The 10365-nt window shown below is 50.6% G+C and overlaps 4 protein-coding genes across 4 annotated transcripts; 3 read left to right on the top strand and 1 right to left on the bottom strand.

Annotated features, from left to right (window-relative positions):
* Positions 1-670: 670 nt before the first annotated feature.
* Positions 671-3619, bottom strand: PFICI_02013 (uncharacterized protein; the record flags this gene model as incomplete). Its single annotated transcript, XM_007830594.1, has 2 exons — positions 671-3542; positions 3603-3619. 2 exons carry the CDS (start codon positions 3617-3619, stop codon positions 671-673), a joined length of 2889 nt encoding a protein of 962 aa, XP_007828785.1.
* A 405-nt stretch (positions 3620-4024) lies between these two features.
* PFICI_02014 (uncharacterized protein) lies at positions 4025-4409 on the top strand (the record flags this gene model as incomplete). Its single annotated transcript, XM_007830595.1, has 2 exons — positions 4025-4086; positions 4142-4409. The coding sequence occupies 2 exons, from the start codon at positions 4025-4027 to the stop codon at positions 4407-4409; spliced, it is 330 nt and encodes a 109-aa protein (XP_007828786.1).
* Positions 4410-4483: 74 nt separating this feature from the next.
* PFICI_02015 (uncharacterized protein) lies at positions 4484-5244 on the top strand (the record flags this gene model as incomplete). Its single annotated transcript, XM_007830596.1, has 4 exons — positions 4484-4856; positions 4905-5005; positions 5064-5112; positions 5162-5244. 4 exons carry the CDS (start codon positions 4484-4486, stop codon positions 5242-5244), a joined length of 606 nt encoding a protein of 201 aa, XP_007828787.1.
* A 912-nt stretch (positions 5245-6156) lies between these two features.
* PFICI_02016 (U2 snRNP component prp10) lies at positions 6157-9819 on the top strand (the record flags this gene model as incomplete). The annotated part of the gene is made up of 1 exon (XM_007830597.1): positions 6157-9819. The coding sequence occupies one exon, from the start codon at positions 6157-6159 to the stop codon at positions 9817-9819; it is 3663 nt and encodes a 1220-aa protein (XP_007828788.1).
* Positions 9820-10365: the final 546 nt, after the last annotated feature.

Raw genomic sequence — 10365 nt, forward strand, 5'->3', positions numbered from 1 at the left:
GCTCACAATAACTAGGTACCTCTTATGTTATCCCTTATCGGGAAATGAATTTAAAGGACTTCTGATCGAGCACATTTTGTCTCAAATTGTCACAGCCATCTCAGATTCGGGAGTCAACGCTGACGGTTTCTACAGGGACAGCGGGGACAATCGTGAGCATAGCGACTTGTGTGGTCGTATGGTAACTTGTCGGGTGCAACTATGCATCTCAGGTCTTTACATAATAATTTAAGAATTTATCATACACTTGTTCTAAATGAACTCAACAACGTCCATTGATGAACCTCTTGCTCCATGAACGCAATACGGGTAGTCATTTGTCCACTTGCTTCCCCTATGAAGCCAACTGGGTATGAAACAAAGAGTAACCGCCGTCCCATCTTCGTTCTCACCGTATGCTTTTCGCAATTTTCGTCACTTTTTATATCCGGAAGGGGCAGGATCCTCATTAATTATAAAGCTTCAACTGCATGGAAGTATTGATTTTTTTTTCCCCTATCAAGTAGCTGACATCCCGATTGTTCGTTCTCTATGGCAAGTTCAAAATGGCAGCCGCCGTGTTTCCCCAGACTCCTGATCTCCCTTCGGAATAGAAATTTGCTGGCTATCTACCAGCAAGTAACTCTAGTCGCGACATTTTACATGAAGAGCTGCCCAAGCCCGTCCAGCGCTATGAGACGTGAACGAACGCGCGCTTCCTGACGTTTTGTCCGTCGTCATCCTCCCAATTCTCATCAACATACTCCTTAACACTCTTGTCTTGTATCTGCATGCTCACAATCTTGAGGGCTGCAATGTTGAAACCCATCTCATCCTTTTGCCGCCTCAGTGCCTTCCGGAGGTTGGTTCTAATACCATCAAGCATGGCTTTCATCGTCTTGCTGGCAACAATCTGGTTGTGATGTGTCTTGAGCATGAAGAACAATATCCGACAGGTCAAAGGAATGTTCATCGATCTCACAGCAAACAAGTTTAGAAAGGTGAAAAGCATCGGTACTGTTGCAAAAGGGAGGACAAGCAGCGCATCGTGTAGTGCTGATGCCTTGATCTTTTGCAGTACAGAAAGGACATACTCCTCAGCACTGATGCCACCAAAGGCCATGAATATGGGATTTCGCTGTGGTGGTGCGATGTTTGGGTTTGCCGCCTTGGCCTCTTCCCATTCTCTGACCACGTGCAGATCAGCCATACCCAGCTCCAATGCTTCTTGAATGCGTTCGCCAGCCATCAATGTCTCCACTGTCTGCTTGCTGGCAGCCGCAACCTCGGCATTCTGCTCTTCGTCGTCTGGATCTCTCTCGAGTGAGTTGGTGAGTGTACTCTCGTACAGCTCTTCGATCTCCTTCTCGCGCTCTTCCTCGAGGAAGATTTGCTCGTCGGTTTCGTCCCATACACGAATGCTCTTATCATGACTAGCACTGATGATGAAGTTGCCGCTCCGGCTCATTGCCAGGGCCCAGATCTCACCATGGTGGCCATCCAATCGTTGGATCTGTTCAAATTTGTCTCCATCCCAGTACTTGATAGTTCGGTCTTTGCTTGCACTGAAAAAGTGATGACCATTACCATCGTTGTTGTGGGGCACGAAAGCGACCTGTAGAATACTGTCCTGATGCGCAAAAAGTGCCTTGTGGCAATCACCAAAGTCGAGACCCCAAATGCGAATGTTCTTGTCGGCAGAACAGGTCACAATGAGTTTGCTATCGTAGGAGATGTCCATGTTCAGCACAGGCAGCTTATGGCCATAGAGATTCAAGTAGAGCTTGAGCGAGTCTGTGAAAAACACCTTCACCGTGCTGTCCAACAGCGAGACTGCAAGATACTTGGCATCTGGCGAGTACCTGAGACTGAGTATATCGTCGGAGACTTTGAGTTGTCTCGATTGTACCAGTTTCAGTTTTGGTGTTGTCCGTGTCGTTCCAAGGACTTCTTCCTGGACAATTTTAAAGTCCCAGAATTTAGCCGACTTATCAGCACTGCCGGACACCATTGAGCGACCATCCGGATGCACTTGTAGCGACCAAATTGCACCCTCGTGCGCCGAAACACTATCAAGGAGTTGCGCCGAAGCCACGTCAAATACCTCGAGCTCACCAGCCTTTGTGCCGACGACAACAACTTTGTCTCCCGGGAGGAACGCGCAGCAAAGTGCATATCCACACTCAAAGGTTCTAATACAGGACCTAGTCTTCACATTCCAGATCTTGAGAGAACCGTTAGATGCGGAGGCAAGCATTCTGTCATCGGAACTCAATGCCAGGGAGCGGATGTCCGCCCGGTGACCGGGGATATCGACTCCAAGAGATCTGGTATAGTCAGGAATATCCTCTTGTTTAGACTTTGTGCTCTTGTCTTTTGTTTGTATGTTGTACAGTTCAAGCTGGTTATTTGTCGTTCCCACGAGTAGTTGAAGTTCCTTGTGACCGTGGTTATTTGCCCAGTCAACACTTCTTACTTTGCCGCCAGTTCGAACAATTAGGTGTTGTGCAAATGCTTCTGTAATGGGTGCAGTGCTGATATCCTCATCTTCGGCGTCGACCTCGGCATCTCCGGCTTCCGCTGTGCCCTTCTTGGCGAGCTTCTCCTTTCTTCTCTTCTTCTTACGTGCCAAACTCTTCTTGATCTCGGCTTCGGAGCGTATCCGCCAAATCTCCACGGCCTTCTCTGCACCGTGCACTGTGAAGTAATCTCTGCGTGGGTGGAAAATGATCTCGGTCGCTTTGTCCTTGCCGTCACGGAAAAGAGTACCCCTGTCGTGGAGGAATTGTGTATTATGAGGGACATCGACTTGTTGTCTCGATGCGGCCAGTCCGGCGGTATCGAGAGACCACACTTTCAGTTCTCCAGAGTTGCCGCCAGTGATGCAGCCACTGAGGTCTGGCGAGACGCCCAAGGCCCAGCATTCACCATTAGTCTGTGCAATATGCGTCTCGATGCAGTGTCGCGACGAGAGATCCCAGAGTTTGATCAAAGCATCCTTGCCAGTCGAGAGCAGGAAACCCTCGGAAATGGCCGCCGACCCATCGACAATCATGGCTTGATCGCCATCTTCCTCGGCAACTTCTGGCTGTGGCTCCACGAATCGAAGACCTGTGATTTGATCCTTGTGGCCGCGTAGCTTGAATTGACCGACCTCGGCAACCAGATCCCAAACAATGACATCTGTATCCTTAGAACCACTAGCAAGCCGCACGCCAGATCCGTCGAATGCAAGAATGGTGATTGCCGACTTGTGGCCGTTGAAGCTCACAATGCTGGTAGCAATCTTGCTATCCCAGAGACGCACACTTCCGTCTTCGTATCCGACAGCAAAGACGTCTTTATCGGTCTTGCTCTGCGCAATAGCGGTCACTTGCGCCGAGCAGTTTTCATCCTTCCATCGGTTTAGGAGCTCGCCCTTTTTGATATCCCAAGTCAAAACTTCCTCGTTGGCAGCGACCACGGCCTGGCCAGCGCTGGTGCTCGATCGATCATTGGGTGTCCATAGTAGATTGGATGTGCCGGACGCTACGAGGCCGAAGGACTTCGAATGCTCATATTTGCTGAAATGAAACCTTGATTAGCGCGGCTTTAGGAAACATTCCTAACCACTGGATACTTACAGATATGATTTGACCATATTGGCAAAGTCAAGTCTCGCATGCGACAAATTTGGCTGCTTGTAAGTCAACCTGCAAAAAGCATCCCAAACTTTTTTTTCTGTAAGAGAGCCGATAAGAGATGCTTATCGGACTTTTTTCCAGGCACGGGCCAGGAGGGACTACATTAGTCGCAAGAGCTGAGCTGCCCCGCGCTTTCCCATTCCCCCTTTGAATTGGCCGGTGAATGTTCGGGCGGCCGATGAGAGCTGCGGGACCCCCCAATTCCGTACGTATTGCGACTGGACCAGCGACGTAAGCGGGTTGCCAGTGAGCATCAGGAGCAGCGTCGAGCATCACCAGCCCCACCATCCCAGGCACCTCTAATTGCAACATCGACATTGAAACACCAATATCAGCACAATAGCCGGGGCACAATAGGCAAGATGCTTCTGCTCGACTACCAGAACGTTCTTCTGCAGTCGGTGCTGACCGAGAGATTCTCGGGGTGAGACGACACCTGCTTCTGCGACCACACGCCGCTTGCTAATGCCTCGATCCAGAGCTCCCCCTGTCTCCATCGACCAGACGGTCTCCGACTTTGACGGCGTCACATTCCATATCTCTACTCCCGAAGCAAAGACCAAGATTCTGGTCTCCATCAATATCAGATGCTTTAAGGAATTGGTCACCTACGGCGCAGAACAAGTGCTGAATCGCGAATACGGCCAATATGTTGTCCCTCCGGAGCCTGGCTACGACTTCTCGATCTTGGTCGACCTGGAGAATCTGCCGGCCGAGAAAGGCATGTCCCGCAATTTTCACCGATAAAGACGTTCTACTGACCCTGTTCAGAGGAGCGCGATGAACTAGTTAAGAAGATTTCGCTCTTGAAGCGCAACGCCATGGCCGCCCCTTTCGAGGCCGCCTACGAGGAATACTACAAACTCAAGGAAGAGGCATCCAAATACACCTCGGAAGAAGCTCCTCAAGGTGTGCGAGAGGGTGGCGACGTCATGGCAATTCACTACCGCGAGGAAGAAGCCATCTATGTCAAGGCTAGCCACGATCGTGTGACTGTGATTTTTAGTACTATTTTCCGAGAGGAGACGGATCGTATCTTTGGCAAGGTCTTTATCCAGGAGTTTGTCGATGCACGAAGAAGAGCCATTCAAAACGCACCTCAAGTGCTGTTCAGAAACGACCCGCCTCTGGAATTGCAAGGAGTGCCTGGCGTTAAGTCCAGCACTGAGGGCGAAGTTGGCTATGTCACCTTTGGTAATGATGTTTTCTAAGCTGGGCATGTAGCTTTGCTAACTGTTCTAGTCCTATTCCCTCGACACTTGACACCGCAACGAATGCCCGATGTCATCTCCCACATCCAGACGTTCCGCGACTACTTCCACTACCACATCAAAGCATCCAAGGTAAGGAAGGACCCACAAGATCGCTTGTGGGGAGAAATAGCAGTCTAATGAATGGCAGGCGTATATCCACTCTCGTATGCGACGGAGAACTGCAGACTTCCTCCAAGGTATGTATCATATTGTCACGCGGGCGCTGGTCTTGACTAATGAGCACAGTTTTGCGACGGGCCAGACCAGAGAACGAGGAGAAGGAGAGAAAGACGGCAAGCGGACGAACCTTCAAGGTTCAAGCGGCATGATCCAGTGCTGGAGCAGCCCACACCGAGTAGTATGGTCCAAGGAAGCAAGAATCCACACAGCGAATCAAATAAATCACCCAAGCAACGAAGTATCATGGTGCCTCCTAATGATATTGCGTTGTCTGTCTCCTGGGCGGCTTGCAAGTTACCAAATCGATGCTGCCAAGATAGGTTTCTTGTTCTTTGCTTGTGACGCGCTTTCTGCTATCTGCTGTTCTTCGGTACAGATCATTTATACGTGCCGAGTCAAGTATCACTACTGGAGAAAAGATGTCGTCGGCCACCTCAATAGTTTTAAGCTGCTACTTGTTAGTCAAGCAAACTTTGGAGGCCTTTACTATACGTAATAACGTGAAAAGTTTTCAACAATTAGCAAGTCAGTCGTTTGACTGACTTGTGCCATCACCGACCTCGTCGTCGGCCCGGTTAGCTCAATCGGTAGAGCGTGAGACTCTTAATCTCAAGGTTGCGGGTTCGACCCCCGCATTGGGCTCAATTCCCAATGCGTTCTATTCAATAGAACAAGTTGACAACTCTCTTTTTTTGTTCTCGTTTTTATTTTTTTGTCTTGTCCAATTTGCTAGTGACTTGGAAATATTCTTCTTTTTCTCTTTCTTGTTCTCCCCTTTCATTTTGGTGCTATATTCACGCCTTGAAAAGCTCTGCAACTTTGTAGCTTCTGCAGTCGCGTCCCACCTTTTTTTCAATGTGACTAAGCGACCATCGATTACCCGCCACGCCAAAAAATCTGCTAACGTAATATGGGCTAGCTAGGCAGAGGTACAATTTCTTGAAGCAAGCATTGGGACAACCTCATTCATTGCAAAGCTCATTCCGCATCACGCGCAAAGACAAAGTTTCATCAAACGGGCAGTGAAAAAGGTCATGACAGACGGTGGCTAATTTTCCATCATGTCGGACGCTGACTTTGAGACGATCAGAAAGCTCCAGCAAGAGCGCAATGCTGCCGCAGCTGCCAAGAAGGGGTCGCGTACCTTCGACCCCAGCAACCAGCGATCCGACACGTCCACCAAGGCCAAGTTGACGGACTCCTTCGACACCGATCTCTATTCACGCGATGGAGATGACAGGTTTGCGGGCTATCTTACCTCGATTCCTGCCGATGGAGACAACGGCGACGAGGAGATGGCAGATGCCGATGCCGACAACTCGCGAAGACTAGTTGGCCAATATACAGCCACCCAGTCCCAGATTGACGAATTCGCGCGCGGGCACGGAGTCGAGGAAGATGATCCATTTGCAGGCCGCGGAGAGCGAAGCACTCGAATTGCCGACCGCGAGACCGACTATCAGAAGCGCCGCTTCGACCGTGTTCTCACCCCAACCCGCGCTGACGCCTTTGCTGCTAATCGCCAAGCTGGCGCAGCTGACGATGGCGAGACCTACAAAGATATCATGGAGCGACGAGAGCTCGAGCGGGAGGAAGAAAGGGTACAACGGGCTATCGCAGCAAAGCGACAGGAGGGCGAAGATGCCAACGGCGAACACGAAGCTACCCTCCAGAATGGAGACAAGGAGAACGCTGAAGCTGGATCGACCGAGGCTGTGACTGCTGGCCGCAAGCGAAAGAAGAGATGGGATGTCTCGTCCACGGCTGTCGATGAGCCAGAGACGGGCGATGCGGGGAAAAAACGATCCCGATGGGACCAGGCTCCCTCTCTGGCTGCTCCTGGAGCAGCTGATGCTGGCAAGAAGCGATCACGTTGGGATCAAGCACCAACTGCCACGCCGATGGGTCCTAGTGGTCTCGCTACGCCCATGCACACCTCTGCCATTGGAGGGCCTGTGCCTTCATTTGGAACCGACATCTCTGGGCCAAACGCCCCCATCAGCGATGAGGAGTTGGACGAGTTACTGCCAGGACCTGACGATGGCTACCAAATCCTCACGCCACCCCCTGGATATGCTCCCGTTCGAGCACCCACCCACAGAGTTGTTGCCACCCCCGTGCCCACCAGTGGCTTCATGATGCAGGATCCAGATAGTGTCAGATTGGGTGGTGCTCCAATGCCAAAGGAAATCCCAGGTGTTGGTGATCTTCAGTTCTTCAAGCCTGAGGATATGGCATATTTTGGCAAGCTCACCGATGGCTCAGACGAAGATGCTCTCAGCGTGGAAGAGCTCAAGGAGCGAAAGATCATGAGACTGCTTCTCAAGGTCAAGAACGGAACTCCACCAATGCGTAAGACTGCTCTCAGGCAGCTAACCGACAATGCACGTAACTTTGGTGCTGGACCTCTGTTCAATCAAATTCTACCCCTGCTCATGGAGAAGACCCTTGAAGACCAGGAACGCCATTTGCTCGTCAAGGTTATTGACCGTATTCTCTACAAACTAGACGATATGGTGCGGCCTTATGTACACAAGATCCTGGTCGTTATTGAGCCTCTTCTTATCGACCAAGACTACTATGCCCGAGTCGAAGGTCGAGAGATTATCTCCAATCTCAGTAAAGCGGCTGGTTTAGCGACCATGATCAGTACCATGAGACCAGATATTGACCACGTTGATGAGTATGTGCGAAACACCACGGCTCGTGCTTTTGCCGTTGTCGCATCGGCTCTAGGCATTCCAGCACTCCTGCCATTCCTTCGCGCCGTATGCCGCAGCAAGAAATCATGGCAGGCTCGACACACTGGTGTGAAGATTGTCCAACAAATTCCCATCCTGATGGGTTGCGCCGTTCTGCCTCACCTCAAGGGACTAGTAGACTGTATCGGCCCTAACCTCAACGACGAGCAGACCAAAGTCCGAACGGTGACCAGTTTGGCGATTGCAGCTCTAGCAGAGGCATCAAACCCGTACGGTATTGAGAGCTTCGACGACATTCTCAACCCCCTATGGACTGGTGCTAGAAAGCAACGAGGCAAAGGTCTTGCTGGTTTCTTGAAGGCCGTCGGTTACATCATCCCTCTTATGGACGAGGATTATGCCAATTATTACACTAGCCAAATCATGGAGATTCTTCTCAGAGAATTCTCCTCGCCGGACGAGGAAATGAAAAAGGTTGTTTTGAAGGTGGTATCTCAGTGCGCTGGCACCGAGGGTGTGACAGCAGGGTACCTCAAGGAACATGTGCTAGATGAGTTTTTCAAGAGTTTCTGGGTACGCCGTATGGCTCTGGATAAGAGAAACTATAGGCAGGTGGTGGAGACGACGGTCGACATTGCTCAAAAGGTAGGAGTTAGTGAGATTGTCGAGCGCATTGTTGGCAACCTTAAGGATGAGTCTGAGGCATATCGAAAGATGACTGTTGAAACAGTCGAGAAAGTGGTGGCCAGTCTAGGTGCAGCGGATATTGGAGAAAGATTGGAGGAGCGCCTGATCGATGGTATCCTCCATGCTTTCCAGGAGCAAGGTGTTGAAGACGTCATCATGCTGAACGGTTTCGGCACTGTCGTCAATGCTCTGGGTACTCGTTGCAAGCCATATCTCCCCCAGATTGTCAGCACCATCCTGTGGCGCCTCAACAACAAGTCAGCCACGGTCCGACAGCAAGCAGCCGACCTCATCTCCCGTATTGCTATGGTCATGAAGCAGTGTGGCGAGGACGCGCTCATGGGCAAGCTTGGTGTGGTTCTCTACGAATACCTGGGTGAGGAATACCCAGAAGTGCTAGGATCCATTCTGGGTGCCTTGCGTTCGATCGTCACAGTCGTTGGTATCAGCCAGATGCAACCGCCGATCAAGGACCTACTCCCACGTTTGACTCCTATTCTACGAAATCGACACGAAAAGGTGCAGGAAAACACCATCGACCTCGTCGGACGTATCGCAGATCGTGGACCAGAAAGTGTCAATGCTCGCGAGTGGATGCGTATCTGCTTCGAGCTGCTCGACATGTTGAAGGCTCACAAGAAGGGTATTCGAAGAGCTGCCAACAACACATTTGGTTTCATCGCCAAGGCCATTGGACCTCAGGATGTCCTGGCAACGCTCCTCAACAACTTGCGTGTCCAAGAGCGTCAATCGCGTGTCTGTACGGCCGTTGCCATTGGTATCGTCGCGGAGACTTGTGCGCCGTTCACTGTGCTGCCAGCCCTCATGAACGAATATCGGGTGCCCGAGCTGAACGTCCAAAATGGTGTTCTCAAGTCCTTATCCTTCCTCTTTGAGTATATCGGTGAGATGGCAAAGGACTATGTCTACGCTGTCACGCCACTATTGGAAGATGCGTTGATTGATCGCGACCAGGTGCACAGACAGACGGCGGCATCTGTCGTCAAGCACATTGCACTAGGAGTTGTCGGCCTAGGCTGTGAGGATGCGATGGTCCATCTCCTCAACTTACTTTACCCCAACCTCTTTGAAACATCGCCACACGTTATCGATCGTATCATTGAGGCCATCGAGGCCATCCGTATGGCTGTTGGTCCCGGCTTGGTCATGAACTATGTTTGGGCAGGCCTGTTCCACCCTGCTCGAAGGGTGCGGACTCCATATTGGAGATTGTACAATGACGCATACGTGCAGGCGGCTGATGCTATGGTGCCATACTATCCCAATTTGACGGACGATGGCATCGACCGGCCTGAATTAGCGATTGTGCTGTAATTATTGGACACAAATGTATGTAGAGAAAAGATGATTGAAGTTCAGCCGTATTATGCGTCATTTGATTATTACAACTTGGGCACCAGTCTGCCACAGCTATTGCAAATCCGGCAGGCTCAAGAGGATAGTTCAGCAGGAGTTTGGGTCGTATTGTGCCTGTGTTGGTTGTTATGGGCTTGGTGTAGTATAGCTAAATGGGCCAACAAAATGGAAAAGACATTAATTCATTATGGCATGGCGACTCAGGCGTGGACAGTGACATACCGTCGTGTTACGAGTTTGCAAGCAAGTCGCTGGTTAAGAAGTCACTGTGTTGAAAGACGTCGGGGACTTGAACAAATCACTCGACACAGTAGGCATTGCAATACTCAACCAACCCAAATTTACACGCTGATGTACTCGTTGAGTTGGGGATACTCCTTTCCCGTTGGTTACTCGGGAGATGTAAGGCAACAGTCACTGCGACCTTGGATATCAAGTTCTCTTTGAGGTGTACATTTATCTGACTCTTCCAGGTCACGCTCGGTTATAAAATGACAAGGGGAG

This window comes from Pestalotiopsis fici (genome assembly GCF_000516985.1).
Source record: "Pestalotiopsis fici W106-1 unplaced genomic scaffold PFICI_Scf_1, whole genome shotgun sequence".
NCBI classification, from domain to species: domain Eukaryota; kingdom Fungi; phylum Ascomycota; class Sordariomycetes; order Amphisphaeriales; family Sporocadaceae; genus Pestalotiopsis; species Pestalotiopsis fici.